The sequence below is a fragment of the Penicillium robsamsonii genome (assembly GCF_028829455.1).
Source record: "Penicillium robsamsonii strain IBT 29466 chromosome Unknown utg000001l_segment0_segment0, whole genome shotgun sequence".
Classification (NCBI taxonomy): domain Eukaryota; kingdom Fungi; phylum Ascomycota; class Eurotiomycetes; order Eurotiales; family Aspergillaceae; genus Penicillium; species Penicillium robsamsonii.
Window position 1 is genome coordinate 5,835,779 of NW_026643219.1, and position 15,881 is coordinate 5,851,659.

The 15,881-nt window shown below is 49.3% G+C and overlaps 5 protein-coding genes across 5 annotated transcripts; 3 read left to right on the forward strand and 2 right to left on the reverse strand.

Annotated features, from left to right (window-relative positions):
- Positions 1 to 150: 150 nt before the first annotated feature.
- On the forward strand, positions 151 to 1,520 carry N7447_002269 (uncharacterized protein; the record flags this gene model as incomplete). Its single annotated transcript, XM_057226544.1, has 5 exons — positions 151 to 383; positions 443 to 650; positions 807 to 1,014; positions 1,184 to 1,191; positions 1,245 to 1,520. Coding segments are annotated over 5 exons (933 nt in total), but the record flags the coding sequence as incomplete, so codon positions are not given.
- A 1,306-nt stretch (positions 1,521 to 2,826) lies between these two features.
- aspB (septin AspB) lies at positions 2,827 to 4,255 on the reverse strand (the record flags this gene model as incomplete). Its single annotated transcript, XM_057226545.1, has 3 exons — positions 2,827 to 3,462; positions 3,522 to 3,988; positions 4,039 to 4,255. The coding sequence occupies 3 exons, from the start codon at positions 4,253 to 4,255 to the stop codon at positions 2,827 to 2,829; spliced, it is 1,320 nt and encodes a 439-aa protein (XP_057090561.1).
- A 937-nt stretch (positions 4,256 to 5,192) lies between these two features.
- On the reverse strand, positions 5,193 to 7,677 carry N7447_002271 (FACT complex subunit POB3; the record flags this gene model as incomplete). The annotated part of the gene is made up of 8 exons (XM_057226546.1): positions 5,193 to 5,459; positions 5,515 to 5,587; positions 5,637 to 5,870; positions 5,929 to 6,060; positions 6,110 to 6,873; positions 6,930 to 7,152; positions 7,290 to 7,405; positions 7,675 to 7,677. 8 exons carry the CDS (start codon positions 7,675 to 7,677, stop codon positions 5,193 to 5,195), a joined length of 1,812 nt encoding a protein of 603 aa, XP_057090562.1.
- A 1,306-nt stretch (positions 7,678 to 8,983) lies between these two features.
- Positions 8,984 to 12,639, forward strand: N7447_002272 (uncharacterized protein; the record flags this gene model as incomplete). Its single annotated transcript, XM_057226547.1, has 2 exons — positions 8,984 to 12,347; positions 12,404 to 12,639. The coding sequence occupies 2 exons, from the start codon at positions 8,984 to 8,986 to the stop codon at positions 12,637 to 12,639; spliced, it is 3,600 nt and encodes a 1,199-aa protein (XP_057090563.1).
- Positions 12,640 to 13,257: 618 nt separating this feature from the next.
- Positions 13,258 to 15,795, forward strand: N7447_002273 (uncharacterized protein; the record flags this gene model as incomplete). The annotated part of the gene is made up of 6 exons (XM_057226548.1): positions 13,258 to 13,277; positions 13,324 to 13,352; positions 13,405 to 13,605; positions 13,677 to 14,205; positions 14,261 to 14,916; positions 14,972 to 15,795. The coding sequence occupies 6 exons, from the start codon at positions 13,258 to 13,260 to the stop codon at positions 15,793 to 15,795; spliced, it is 2,259 nt and encodes a 752-aa protein (XP_057090564.1).
- Positions 15,796 to 15,881: the final 86 nt, after the last annotated feature.

The window sequence follows — 15,881 nt, forward strand, 5'->3', positions numbered from 1 at the left end:
TTACGAACAAATGATACCGAAGCTCGTGTTTAAGCACGATTCGCCAAGGTAATAAAATCAATCAAGCAGGTCTGCCTGGCCGCAATATTTGTACCTGACCTATCCCCTCTTCCCCTTCGCTTCTCCAAATATGTATATTTAAGCTTCTAGCCGGTATTCTTATTTCTTGTCACTGTTCGCAACCGTAATCAAACACCTTCCATCTCATCGATCGATATGCGTCGATTTGAGAGGATCAACGACGTTGTTGAGTCTGTCGAGGAGTACAGGACTGGGGGCTACCATCCCGTGCATCTTGGAGATCTGTTTCATCAGAGATACAAGATTATCGGGAAATGGTCATATGGCCAATTTTCTACTGTCTGGCATGCATGGGACAACAGGTAAGCCCCTGTACTCTCTTAACTTGTTTCAATCTCTGAGGTCTCTCTACTGAGTATAGGCTGCAAAGAGATGTCACGTTGAAAATCCTCAAAGCTACAGCCTCGGAGAAGAGCAAGGAGCTCCCCGTTCTTATTCAATTATCGCAGCCGGGAATACCTCACCCCGGCAAGGAACATGTTCTTTCCCTTCTTGGCCATTTTGAGCATAATGGCCCGAATGGTTTACATCTTTGTCTTGTATTCCCTCCGATGTTGTCCGACGGAGTGGTAATGACAGTTCGTAAGGCTTGAAATGTAATGTTTGTGCGGAATATATCCACCCAGATTATTCTCGAAGTGAAATTTCTTCATCAAATGAATTTCAATCATAGTGGTAAGTCATGTCTCGGATATAGAGATACAATAATTGCTTTTAACATCTAGATCTGCACCCCGCAAACATTCAATACGGACCAGCCCAAGTTTCAGAACCTTCTTATGCCACCAGAGTTTAGTCCCGTCCGCTGGCTCCCGGGCTTTGAAGTAGTCTCGAGTGTTCCACGATATTTGATGGTCTCCCAGCGACCCTATGGTGTGCTAGATGATGCCGATGCTTCATCCTTGATGGTTAAGATTGGCGATTTTGGCGGGGGTAAGCGCATATTGACTAATTCGAGATATGGTTCATTGACAGCACAGACCTACAACAGCCTTCCAATCTAATGATAAGAACCCCCGTCCTGTGACTCCATTCGGGACGAAAGCCCCTGAAATGCTTGACGGGGGATCGTTGGATAATAAGATTGATATCTGAGCGCTAGGTTGTTTAGTGAGTATGCTTTTCATTCGTTGATGTCGCTTATAACCAACTAGACCAAACAGCTATTCCAGATTGCTACGAAAGAGCCACTCTTTCCTGTGATGGCATCCGGATGTACCACTGAGGAATGTCACGCAAATTTGAAGGATCTAGTCAATCAGGTCATTGGAAATGGCTATGGCGGCTTTGCCGTTCACGTTGGAGAAAGGCTGAAATCCGATTTTGCTGCCGAAATTACAGAACAATTTGCTTCGTTTCTATGGTCAATGCTTCAACAGGATCCACAGTCCCGATTGTCTGCCAGTGAGCTTCTGAAGCATCCATTTATCCATTGTTGAACCAGTTAAGCTGGAGATAGTGATGAAGGTCTAGCGAATAGACCCACGGAGCGTCAGATGGAAGGTTGGAGAGTTGGAGCGCAGTGACGATGCGTTATAATTGTCCTAGTGGAAGCTTGTCGAGGCCATAAGGCATACAAGAGGTGCAGGTCCCCGGGGCCACTTGATTTCGCCTCAGCTGGGAACGCCCTTCCGTCTCTGTGATATCTGATCTATCGAGATAAGTTTGCTAGAGACTTCTATGATTCTAAGTCTGCTAATACGATAAGGCCCAGTCCGTGCATAGGCAGCTGGTACTAACCTAATCTATGGGCATGATCCGAGTCTATAGGGGAGACTCTAATAAACAAGTTAAATTTTGAATTATAGTAAACTAATATGTCCGTCTCAGTGCGACTCTAGTCTGATTTACGCTCTTCTCTCACTGTTCTTTCGAGTCCGCTCTTCTAAAGAGAGTAAGGCTTCGGACGGGGTGTTTTCCAGTCATAGTATATACTAGATGTAATATCCATGGGTGTCTCTTTTATATGATACACTTAATGATAGTACTAACACTGCTATATATACATTGCCACTTAGCCTCTCAGCTACCACTACGTTATATATTCTCAACAGCCTCGGTCAGGTTCTCAGGTTTATATAATATACTTCGACAATGCCTATAACTAGTTGTGGTAAAATATATAAGGCGAATAACTCCCTATCTTCCCTTGTTTCTCTCCCCTTTCTCAATTAATTAGCTTGATCATATTGCGGTTGATCCGATCAATACGGGTAAACACCAAATCGAACAGAGTATCCCGTACTTGTAGACTCGGTGCAGGTGGTGTCTGTTCTACATAACCAAGCTACCGTATACCTCTGAAAGCTATTCTATACATGTATAGTTACTGTCTACGTTTACTTGAACTACAAATCTGAAGCTGAAGCGCTGAATTGACTAAGACAACGGACAGGCGGCGAACAACCAAATGTCCCAAACACTAAGAAAATAACGAAATGAGCGGGTAATAGGGCACACAGAAAAGCGGCAAGACAAGATATGGCGTAGCAAAAAGTACATCACAAGAAGTGAAAGGTCCCAGGCTGACCCTCGCAGGATCGTATTATCAATCAATCGGTAAGAAAAAAAAACCCATTCTTTTTTCGGTGCGTGGGCCCATCCAGTGAGAAAGCAGCTGCGTTATGGGATAGTAAGGGAGTGTGACGGGTGACAAGTGTAAGGGAAAAAAAAGGGAACGAGAGTGAGATCAGTTAGTTGCCAGAAGTATAGGCAGAGGCAAAAGCAATGGCAGAGTCATGGACATTAGCGAAGCGAGAAGCCCTTTCGCTTGCCCTTCTCTTCGACGGGGCGTCCGGTCTCGAGGCGACCCTTCTTCTCCTCGAGTTCTCCACGCTGGCGGTCTAGCTGATCTTTCATCTCGCGATGTCTGGCATATAGTTCGTCTTCGCTCTGCTTGAGCTTGCTTTCTTTTTCTGCGACCTTCTGCTGGAAGACCATCTTCATTTCGGCTTCCATCTTGGCCAGCTTCTGCTCGTGCAGGGCACGCTCCTCCTCCTGCTTGACGGCAGGGTTGACCTCCTTGAAAACGCTGGGGTCCTGGGCAACACCCATCAGGGTGAGCTTGTCGGAACGGTAGTTCTCGTACAGGAAGTTGTTGGTGTGCTCCTTGAGCTCCTCCATGTGGGTGCGGATCAACATCTGGCGCAGCTTGACAAAGTCGCAGTGCTCCTCGTTGTCGACCTCGATGATACCCCAGGGGTAGCTACGGCCGCGGACGCGACGGCCGTCAGCAGTGTTCACCTCGGAGTTGGCACCAACAACGGCGAAAGGAACCTTGGACATGATCTCCTGGTTCTCGGCAATGGTCTCCTCATCGTCAAGCTCGTAGCGGGGGCCCTCGAAGATCTGGATGGAGTGTTGCTCGATATCGGCAAGGATCTAGACCAGTCAGTATCCACAGTTTCAATTGAATCAAAAGGGGCTTCCAAGAAACATACACGTTGCTTGAAAAGGGTAACCTCCTCGTCGGTCAAGGTATCAGCCTTGGCGATGACGGGGATCAGGTTGACCTTGGTGTGCAGGCGGCGCATCACCTCGATATCCAGGGGCTTCAGGGAGTGACCGGTAGGCTGGATGAAGTAGACACAGGCGTGGATGCGGTTGTCGACAATGTTGCTGCGGTTGACCTTGTTCTCGGCCTCGAGGTATGTGTCGTAGCGCTGCTCAATGTTCTCGACAATCGGGCGCCAGGAGTCATCGTTGTTGACGAAGTCGCCGAAGCCGGGGGTATCAATAACGCTCAGGCGGAGACGCACGCCATTCTCCTCAATGTCGGCGCTGGTCGACTGGATAGACACGGTCTTGGGGATGATATCGGCATTGGGGCCGGTGCGCTCCTTCGGGGGGTAGAGCGAGGTGTTGAACAGAGTGTTCACGAGAGTGGACTTTCCGAGACCAGATTCACCTGGTGGATATGAGCTTGGTTCATGGTTGATTATCACCTGTCCAACTTACCGACAACCATAACATTGAAGTTGAAGCCCTTGCGGACACTCTTGCGGTGCCACTGGTTGGGCAGGTTAGCGAAACCGACGTATCCAGTCAGCTTGCGGCGAACGACGTTCTTCATGTCGGTGGCGGCCTGAGCTGCGGCCTTGGGGTCGCGGGAGGTGACGGTCTGGGCGATACCGGAGCCCATGGGGTTGCTACGCTCGACGTAAGGCGACTCCATGCCGTTGTTGGGAGTGGGTGAGTCCCGGGACGCGACAGGAGATGCGACTGGGGGACTGCTCGGAGGTGGTGAAGCTTCAAATCTATCAGCATCTTTTCTGGGGAAGAGCCTCGAGATTGTTTGTCTCCTGATCATCCTGGGGCATAGCTTACACATTGCGAAAGGGTGCTTCAGGATATGTCAAGCTGTGAATTAAGATCCCCTAGACGAATGTCGTCAGTTGCCTTTCCTAATCTTCAGTGGGGTCGAATTGTCGCGATAGGGGAAAAAAATTCGGGGGAGAGGGAGGTGGTTACCTGGAATTGTTTCCAAAAAAAGAAAAAAAAGGGGTCTGGAATAAATTGACTAGAAGCGAGAGACGATGAAAAGAAAAGAGGAAGTAAATGAAACGAGAGGAAGAGGAGAAGGATGGAGAGAAGGAGGTTCTACCAGTCTGGGAAAGAAAGGGGGGAGGTTGTCGGGCCCCAGCTATTCTGGAGTTGGTTTGGATCGACCCGCGTAGAACACCTGATATGTTCAAAGTATACAATTTAGGGATTTGGACTCGTATATTTGTAGATTTTTTTTACCTTTTCCTTCTATTTTATCTGCTTTAATTGCCCTTGTTTTATCTTAATTTCGGGTCTTTTCTACCTCTGTTTACTCCGGTGCGGTACAGCGGAAAACGCGAATTTGTTTGTGCCAGCTTGTAAGCAATAGGACTGCAGTTCTATTGCCAACTAGACATGTAGAATTTCCCATTGTCAATGAAGTTGGAAGCTATTGTCATGTGTAAGTGTACTTGTGTACTTGCCAGATATCTCTTCTCCTGAGATCAGGGGTTAACAAGCCCCAGAATTGGTCCCGCCAATCACCAACTCACGTGAGCTCCACTATATCATAACATTGGACTATAAAAATGTATTAGAGACTTGGATATTTTGAACTAGCTGTACATCTAAACCGTCTTAGTCTTCTTCGTGGGACGCTCAGCTTCCTGATTGTCGTCCTCTCCACCAGAAGCATCGCCCATCTCCTCATCGCTATCACCACTGCTTTCGTGATCAGAGTCGAATTCCTCGGCCACATCAGATTCCGAAGAACCAGCAAAGTCTTCGTCAACTGAGGACTCATCCTCATCTGCTGATCCACGGTCAGCTCGTACTTCGTCGTCGCTGGAGCCCATGACATCGTTGTCAAGAGCAGCAGCAATAAGTCCAGAAGCCTAGGAGATAATTAGCAATTGGTAGTAATATACCAGGGAAACAGATTTCACATACCTCTTCAGCCATCTCGTTCTTGATGCGGATGTTCTTAACTTTGAAAAAGTCCTCGAGGGATTTTTGCTCCTCGCTGTTTGTGTCAGAATATCTCCAGAAAAGGAGAGTGTCAGGGTACTTACCGGTTGATGTTGCTAAATTGGTGCTCACCCAAGCCACCCTTCAGGGTAACAGTGATATCGAAGGTTCGGCTGGCGGAAACAGCACCTCCGACACGCGACATTGTGACAATCGCGATGTTCTCCATCTGAATGTAGGTCGCGGGCTTGGGAACGAACATAAGACTCTTATCCAAGAAGTACAGGAGACCCTCGTTGGCCTTGATTGAGCACTTGACGCCTTGGTGACCGTGGTGGCTGTGGACATATTAGCAATGTGCATCGGGTGTATTGTAAAGATAGGGCAGTTACTGACCTAGAGAAATCCTTGGAAGGCATAATGACCTTCTTTCCGGATAGGCCACGGAAGACCTTGGTCACGACTTGGTGGATTGGCTCTTCATAGTGCGGCTGCAACCTGTCCTTGTACTGACTGTTCAAGATATCCCTAAAACGTTGTTAGTGGCTGAACTAAACCCAGGCGCAAGGAAACTAACTCTGTCATGTTCATCTCAAGGCTGATCTCCTCATCCAGCTTCAGCTGCATAACCAAGAAAGGATAACGGGTCTGACCCTGTCGCAGAGGGGGATCAAGACCAAGCACAATAAGAGTATGGGTATCGTCATTCTTGGGAAGAAGGAAGAATTTCTTAATGGCCGAATATTGGATCTTGTAGTCGTATGTCTTTCCGCGCAACCGGAAGGACGATTCGTACATGTCAATATCGAAGCGACCTCTGGGGGTGAGGTGAAGAACATCCAAGAAAGTAGCAAAGGTATCGCCGGCGACGTCCCCAATCTCGGCCTTGTCCATAAGCGTCTCGTAGAAGAGATTGGCAGCATTCTGCTCCTCGGCGCCTTCCTCATTCTCTTCTTCCTCGCCATCAGCGCCTTCGGCGCCTTCCACCTTCTCCTTCTTCGTGGCCGTTCCAGGAATGTAGAATCGCATTTCGACCAGCTCATCAGGACCTGCAGCAGCCTTGCGGCCTCGGTTCTTTGTGCTTCCGGGCTTTGTCACGGCATCGTTTCCATCGCCGGTGGGGAGTGCAAACTCGACGGCGACCTCGTTTCTTCCAGCCAGGTTGGTGTTTGAGATTTCGGAATAAGGGACCTCGAAGGCGGGGCGGTTTTGGACATTGAATGCCAGCTCTGCTTTTGTGAATTCTGCCTTGCCCCAGTTCCATCCTCGCAGAGCATGCTCGCGGGTCTCCACGTTAATGCCGTACCAAATCTTGAATGCTTTGCTCAGTCGCTCGAAGTCCTTTTTAGGTTATCAGTCTTTAGGCCAATGGTCGCAAAATGATCGCTGGAATATACCTCTTGATCGAATCCATCCAGTTGGATCACTCCAGACGATCGGGACAAGATCTTCAGCTCAAAGCCTTTCGCGGCGCGACTCCAGTGGGCTGCGCCGATGTTGCTGCTGTCGAGAGTGAAAGTATCGCCACCGCCGGACGGGCGCCAACCAAGACCGCTTTCAGCAAGCTTGCATTTTCCAGGCTGCTTTGAGAGGTCTAGGTAGATGTTGTCGAAGCTCTCCCTATCGGATGGTCAGTGCCAGGCATGATAACCGCAGCGAAAAATCTTACATGATGGAGCTTGTAGACGTAAAATTGCGGCAGGTGAAAGAATAGGGCACAGAAACAAGGGGGTTAAAATGACTAGAAGATAGATGACGAAGGTTGGTGAGGGAGACGAGCTGGGTTGAAAGCCTTAAGATTTCGGTTTTGGAGTTCGCGTTGCGGCGCGCCGTAGGGAGGCCACTTCAGCCAAAAAGCGTTTAGCGTCAGTGCCTAAGGCGGTCAGCATGAGCATCTCTTTTAGGATTCGAGTTTCAACCTCTAAAAACCGCATAGCCATATAATTTTTTATTCAAATCCAGTAAGCTTCATTTATATATAGGATACCTAAGCTAGTCATATTTTGAAGTGCATTGGTCACTGAAGAGGAGCTCACCTGGACAGGGTATGCAAGAACTCAACCGTCAAAAACACAATTAAGTGATCCAACTAACCGTAGGAGTGATAGTTGCTAGATGACCAAGTCATATTCCATCGTAAACCATATTATTTTACCCGTTAGGGTCCCAGCCGACTCTCACAAGCTTGTTTATCTCGGTGTTGATTGTAGCTGAAACAAAACATATATATCGAACCGGAAGTCTTCTAGACTTTGGTGTCAAATCTGATGAGACAAGCACAATATTCTTCCATTTTCTACCATATCTCTGTTATTGTTTATGGTGTATGCATATACACATCATACCTAAACTCTACCTACTTTGTATGCACACACACATCTATCGATCTGCAGCCTACATGCATATGTGGGTACATATGTTACATTATCCGGTATAGAGGTGGTGTGTTAATTAAGTTAATTATGTGGATTCCGAAGGACCCAAACATCTACAATATCCAGAGGATTGCGTGTCGTGTAGACCGAACCAGATCGTGGAGCCCAATTCTATATTTAAGCGAAACGATCGCGGGGCTCTGGAACATTTCTGCGACATGGGATCCACTTGGTGATTTAGCTCAACGTGGACGTAGATTAATTATCGATCTACAAATGCAATATAACTAGAGAGACATATAAGTAAATTATGGATAGGCATTCAACATGAATGACATCAAAAGAACGCTTTGATATATAAGGGATTTAAAGGGGATATGACTTCAGCGTTCATAGGAGTTAAGGCAGTGCTCTGTATATCATCGTCATTACCGGCAGATTAGGCGTACGGCAGTAGATCCTTATCCTACCGAGTCCCCCTTGCCCTAGTAATGGACAGACTATTCCCTACTAGATTTTAACTCGAGGATTTGTTTGACAAACAGCTCAATTGATACCTATCTTCTTTTCACTAGTGTACTATGTATATTGTATATCCTTGTCAACAACATTAAGACCTTTGATATCACACACCCACGGTTCATAGGTCTCCACTATTTAAACGGGAGGCAGGTAATCGCCACTCTCATTGGTTGTCAATGAGTTGTGTAGTGCATTAGCGTGGCAGTCCTTGTATTTTTAATTTAACAGCTGTATTTTGAAGTATTGTGGTTTCAATTCGAAAAAAACAAGAATTGGGTCTCTTCCCCTGGGTTTCCTTCAACTTCAGTCATTCGCTGATACTCAAATGCAATGAGGCTTCGGTCTCGAGCATGATCCATTCATTTACATTCCTTCGTTCTTAAGTTCTTTTTTTATGCCCACATTCTTTATCACGTTCTTTTCTCCACGCGTTGCGGCCTGACGGCCTCCCTGAATTTCTTGGACAGCACAGCCCTGTCTAGTCTTCCCACACTCGCTTCAACCATTTCAACTGGTCAACTACACTTCTTTTGCCCGTCGTCGCTCCCAGGACAATGAGGATCCCTTCATTGTTTGGGCCCGCGGCGGCTGGCTGGCCCTCGCTTCTCGCGCTTTTACCGACTCTCAACGCCCTGTCATTCGAGTCAGTCTCCGTTCCGGAACTGGACCTGACCTCGCTGGGACGGGTATCAATCACTGGTGATTTCGATGGCGTCTCCCTCTATCAATATAAGGAACAGACCGAATCAATTCCCGATGGCACCCAAGCCCTTCTCACCCCGCTCCCGAACGGTATTCTCACCAATCTTTCGTCCGCCAATGCGCAGATCACGACAATGTGCCCCTTCACTCAAAAGGATGGAACTTTCGCGGGGATATTTGTCGGTGGCAACTTCACCAGCCTGGGCGGAGTCCATTCCCCCGGTGCTGCTCTCTTCAACCCGAATACCAGCAAAGTTACTGCCTTGCCGGGCCTCTCGGGCTCGGTAGCGGCCGTGACTTGCGATCAGGACACTAACCGCGTTTACGTTGGAGGAAAGTTCAGCTATGACAACACGACTAACGCCGTCGCATGGGCACCTGATGATGGCTGGACTGATCTCCCGTTCAATGGTCTGAATGGTCCAGTCAGCTCGATTTTGAAGGCTGACAATGGCCATATCATCTTTGGAGGATCATTCGACGCCCTGGGAAACAAAACCAGCTCCTCAAAAGAAAGACAAATTCTTAACCTTCAAAATGCGACCGTCACATCCGATGCGGACTCTTCTTTGGACGGCTACTCTGATCCTCGTAACATCATTTGCTCGACAAATGGGGAGGCTGCCAAAGGCAAGACATATCTTCTCCACGACTACGCGCCAGGTTTTTGGAGAGCAGACCTCGGTTTCGACTTCTTCCCGACCAAAATCCGCCTTTACAACACTCATTTGGATGGACGCGGCACCAAAGACTTTTTACTTCGAGCGCTCCCCGACAATGGTATCATGAATTTGACTTACATCGACGAGTCAGGAAAAAAGATCAGCTGCGACTCATCCTGTCCACTTTCCAGCAGCACGAGTGAAACATACCGTGAATTCACCATGGTTAATCCCGTTGGTATGCAGGGATTCCAGATCGAGGTTCTTAGTTGGTACGGACAAGGAGCTGGCCTGAACGGCATTGAAGTCTTCCAGGACCAGATCCTGACATACGCTATCGACCAATTCAATGAACCAACATGTTCAGGCATTGAATATCCTGCCAAGTCAACGCGCACCGGCTCTTGGACTATCGAGGACGGGTATGTGTCTGCAAAGGTGACAGACTCTGATGCCTCGACTACATCCGTCACATTCGAGCCTGACGTAAAGCAATCGGGCAACTATACGATCAAGATATATACCCCCGGCTGCACCCAGGACGACTCTTGCAGCTCACGAGGCGTTGTTAATGTCACGGCTACCCTTTCGAGCGGATCTGGCTCTAACCAGCCCGATCCATCGTATTTCTACCAGACCAACCGCCACGACAAGTATGACACATTCTATACAGGGTATGTTGACGCCAACAGTGACTCCTTCCGACCGAAAGTTACCCTGCGGGCCAAGGATGGCCAAGGGGATATCACCATTGTGGCATCTCGTGTCCGATTTGAACTCCTCTCCAGCACTGGTGGTCTCAATGGACTCTACGATTATGATCCGACCTCCAAGACCGAAACCTCTGATCTTACAAAGTCGGACATCAACAAGGCGGGGACTTCACTTGACCACAACGCAACAATCTCAACCATTAAGGAGCATGATAATGTGATATATGTCGCTGGTAACTTCTCCGACAGCAAAATCCACCATATCATGTCGACTAAGGATGGCGATGTCACGGCAATGCCAGGCTCTGGTTTGAACTTTCCAGTGCTAGCAATGGCCAGCTTTGAGAATTTCCTATACGTTGGAGGTCACTTCACCGATACCTCGGATGCAGGTTCAAAGGGCCTCGAACACGTTGCGGCATACTCATACTCTTCCAAAGAGTGGTCGGCCCTGGGGGCAGGACTGAACGGTCCTGTCAATTCAATTTGGCCCTTTGCATTGAATGCATCAACTTCTATCAATGAAACCATCATTGCCGTGAGCGGTGACTTTGACCAAATCATTGCTTCCAACGGGAAGCCCGCAGTATCTGTTGCTGGTTTCGCCGTCTGGGTCCCTTCCCACAAGGACTGGCTCCAGAACGTTAATGTCACACAGATGCAGTTCGGTGGCCAACTCTCAAGTGTGACTTCGTACAACAATACGCTCGTTTTGGCAGGAAACCTTGCCACCAATGGAATCATCGCTGGTGGTGCGGTGTCACTGGTAGACTCTGATGATTTGCAACTCATTCCCCTGCCGACGAAGATTAACCACCAAAAGTCGAGCACTGGTCTGATAACCGGTGCCTATGATACTGACTCAGGCCGCAATCTCACCATCTACGGTGGGCATTTCGCTGCCGCTGGCAGCAATGGATCAAGCATTGAAAATATTGCCATCTTCAACGGTACCAATTCGAAGATTTCAGGTCTGCCGCAAGGAGTCGGCAGTAACTCGACCTTTGTTTCAATGCTTGTGTACAACGACACCCTCTATGCGGGTGGAAACGTCACCGGAAATATCGGTCCTACCACTCTGTCAGGTCTTGTGGTTTACAACCTGATCAAGAATGAGTTCTCACACATACAACCATCTTTCTCGGGCTCGGATGTCGCAGTCAATGCTATCGTCAATCGACCAGGTTCATCTGATATCTACTTTGGAGGAAACTTCGACGGTGTCGGGCAGTTCCCATGTGGCTCTATCTGCTATGTGGATGCTACCACCGGTGACTGGGATCGACTTGACACGTCCCTAACTGGTGCTGTGATTGACCTTCATTGGGCCAGCGAAAAGACGCTGATGGCTGTGGGCGACCTTCAGGTCGGTGGCAACAAGACCTCAATTGCTACCTACGACGCGAAATCCAAAAAATGGACTGCTTTATCTGGAGCGTCCCATTCGGATCTTCCCGGCAATGTCACTACGTTTACTGCTTCAAGCACAGATCTGTCAAAGTTCTGGATCGGAGGTACTGCGACCAATGGCTCGGCCTTCTTCTTGAGCTACGACGGTTCTAAGTTCCTATCCCCCGGGAATCTTTTCTCCGAGGGCACGGTCATTCGTAGTCTAGAGGTTCTTCCTGTCCGCAAAGACCATTCTGAGGCCTCTATGTTGCGTAACGAGCAGACGTTGTTGATCATGGGTTCGCTCGTGATCCCGAATTTCGGACATGCATCAGCGGCGCTCTACAACGGAACCGATATCACTCCATTTATCCTTTCCCAGCGAGCCGATGGCACACCGGGCAGCATGTCGAAGTTCATCTCCGAGAAGAAAAACCCTTATACCATCAACAGTGAGTTTACCCGACCTTTCATTTTTGACAGGGATCAATACTGATAGCCAACCTAGCAAAACATCACTCCAATGGTATCGTAGTCTTGGTAGCTTTCTGCTGTGCTCTCGGCTCCGTTTTCCTCATTGTCCTAGCCGGTGTCATCCTGAACAAGATACAACGGCGCCGCCAGGGCTACGCAGCTGCCCCTCAAACCTTCGGCACCGATCGACCCTCCGACATGCAGCGCCTGCCGCCCGAGTACCTCTTCAACTCGCTGCACCAGCCCAACCCCGGTGCCCCGGCCCTTTAATGTCCCTTCTCGCTCCAGAAACATTCAACCCCTCTGATTTGCTTCGAGGCTGGCGTTTTTGTTTTGTTTTGTTATTATCGGAAGCAACGTTGCTATACCCAGCCGTCTTTAATGTCTTTTGTTCTGTTCGCCTGTGTTTGTTCTCGCGCCGGCCATATCGCGATTTTATCTTCAATGTTTTTTCCCCTGGCTCCTGGCGCATGCCGATACAATATCTTACAAGCTCCATTGTGAATATATCTCTTGTGTTGATGTACCATATGCTTTTCCGCGATTTATTTCTCAGTTGAGTGGATGTTGCTAGGGAGGTTAGAGATCTGTAGATAGCCACGCTTTCGTGGGCACAATTAATACAATACCCCTTTTGCTGATGGAAATATCATGAAATATTATATATGTATAACTGGTTCTCGCATACTATGATATCCAAAGTACAGGTATACATATCGGCCAAATTCCATTTAATAGCCACGCGTCCACACAGCCCGTCTGAGTCAGGGCGTTTGTGTGGGGGCCCCAGGTCACCTGGTCTCTCCCCGCAAGACGATCTCCAGGTTTTCGTATTCCCCAACCACTTCCTCTGATGTTGTTACTGCATCGTATACATGCCATTTCGGTATGCGATCACGAACTGGCTGGTATGTTTATTGCGCCCAACTGATGTATATTGCTAACACCAGCCAGCTTAACGTGTCGAACACGAAAGCTTAAATGTAGGGATACATTCTCTTTCAAGGGTTCATTGCCCGACTAAATAATTTCTAGGTGACGAAGAAAAGCCCGAATGTTCACAATGTCGCAAAGGTGGCCGAGAATGTCGTCCAAGCGAAGGGGTGGTTTTCCGCCATCAACAAAACGCGTCGATGAACCGGAACTCCCCAGATGGTCGTGGTAGTCTCAACGGGTTCTATTCGTATAAGAACACCTTTGATAAGGATAGTGTGTGGCTGGATGTCCCCAAACATGGTACGGCACCCACTGGGAGATATTGTTTGGGTCTGAAATTTCGTTGGACGGGTAGCTCATATCCTTGGCAGTGATATTCGTCGACAACTCCGATCCATACGCCGACGACCTCGAGGCCTCACTAGTAGATCCGAGCGCAGCGCAAAAAAACTCTCCAAATGCGAGATGGGGTAGTGGGGGCTCTCGAACGAGCGATGCCGAGACACAGGGATTGGAAGCCTTGTCGGCGGTCGCACACGATCGCTTCCCTTATTCTTCTTTAGACCATTCAGTCTCCGATAGTACCTCATATACCTCTCCAAACCGACGACATAATGCCAATATGCCCCCGGCTTCGCCCTCCATATCGCTGTCGTCCACCAGCAACAATACCAATATTAATTTCCTCCTCAACCCGTCGCATTCGATGTCCCCCATCGACCCCAGTATCCAGCTCTCCGACCGCCACACTCCGCTTCCATCAAGACCGGCAGCTTCGCAGAGAAGCATGAGCCATATGAGCCAAATGAGCCTCATGAGTCACACACCAGACGATAATTCCGAGACCGACTTCGAGACCGCTTTCTTCCTGCGACATTACTCGGAAGGACCAGGATTGTGGTATGTTTTCTCCCATCTGCTGATGTGGAAGCATTAGTAACGATGGTATTTGTAGGATGGATCTTTTCGATCTAGGGACATATTTCGCTTCATACGTCCCAGTACGAGCGAGAACGAACGCTCTCTTGAAATTCGCCGCCTGCGCATATTCCGCCAAACAGCTGGGCCGAGTCAACGGTGCCAAGGCACCGGTAGGCGGAGTCTGCACGCAGCAAGCTGCCATGGAGCTGTGGCCTGATAAAGACCCCGACTTCGCATGGTACGGGGCCAAATATTATGAAAAGGCCATCCAGTTGTTAATGAAGGAGCTGCAACCTGATGCGGAGGGTCCGCCTCCATTGAGCACCCCCGAGGCTTTCGGTCAATGGCAGGCTTCCGAGCTTTCTGTAGATACGGATAACCCACGTAAACGCCGCAGACGGGTTTCTGATAGTCGGCTCGCGCATGGAGTTCATTCCGATGAGGTGCTCGCGGCGACGGCTATTCTGTCTGTATATGAGTTCCTCGATGCTGCAGGTCCTGCGTGGAATCGTCATTTGAGTGGCGTGAAGTCGTTGCTTGATGTCGCGGAAGTGGGCATGATGCCTCTTGAGCAGCGTTCGTCTCCGGGAGAGAACTCATATCAGACGCAGACGCCTAAGAAATCGGGTCTCTCCAAGGCTCGGAAGGCGACATTTTGGAATTTCGCGCGGCAGGACTACCTAGCTGCCTGTGAGTGTTTTCTTTCAACGAATGATTTCCCCCAAACTCCGCTAACAGAAAGAAGTCATCAACGAAAGCCACACGAGGCTAAACACAGACGACACAGTCCTTTGGACCGAAGCCGGTCTACTCCTCGACAACGCGGGCTTCCTCCGCGCCAGCAACACAAGCGCAGCAGGTTACCCAGAAGGCGAAGACATAATGAAAGAAGACCTAATCAGCAACGGACTAGTCTGGATAATCTCCAAGATAGTCAACTTCATAAGCTCCGGCGACAACGTTCAGCTAACCGACCACCGATCCTTACCAGGACCACTAGGCGTCTCGCAACAAGTCCTGCTGGAGCGGTGGTACAGACTCGAATCCGAGCTCGACACATGGTACAACGGGATCCCAGAGACATTCCGACCCTGCGCCCGACTGGACTCCCACAAACTCTCCCACCACCGCCCACCCAACGAAAATGAAGATATCTCCACCCTCCAGGAAATCTGGTACAGTCTACCCATGTGCGCCTCCGCCATGCAGCACTACCACATGGCGCGCATCCTACTGCTCATCAACAAGCCACACGAGTCCACCAGCCGTCGGAGCACCATCACGCTTCGGCTCCAGTCCTACCGCTCCATCGAGGCCGAGATCGCATTCCACAGCCGGGAGATCGTAGGTATCGCTCTCTCTCGCCCGCATGGAAGCGTCCGGATCAACTCGCTGCAGCCGCTCTTTGTCAGCGGGCAGTGTCTGACTGACCCGCGCGAGCGTCGCACTACCGTGCGTCTGTTGAGGAGTATCGAGTCGGACCTGGGTTGGGCGACTGAGTACCGTGTGCAGCAGTTGTTGAAGGAGTGGGGGTGGGATGAGAATTCGACGCGGTCGCCTTCTGGTTGATCTTATAATTCCAGATAAGGTTTTCAGTCTAGGGATTATAGCGTCCGGGGTTAGAGGGGTTGGCGGCACCCCATATAGTACCTGGC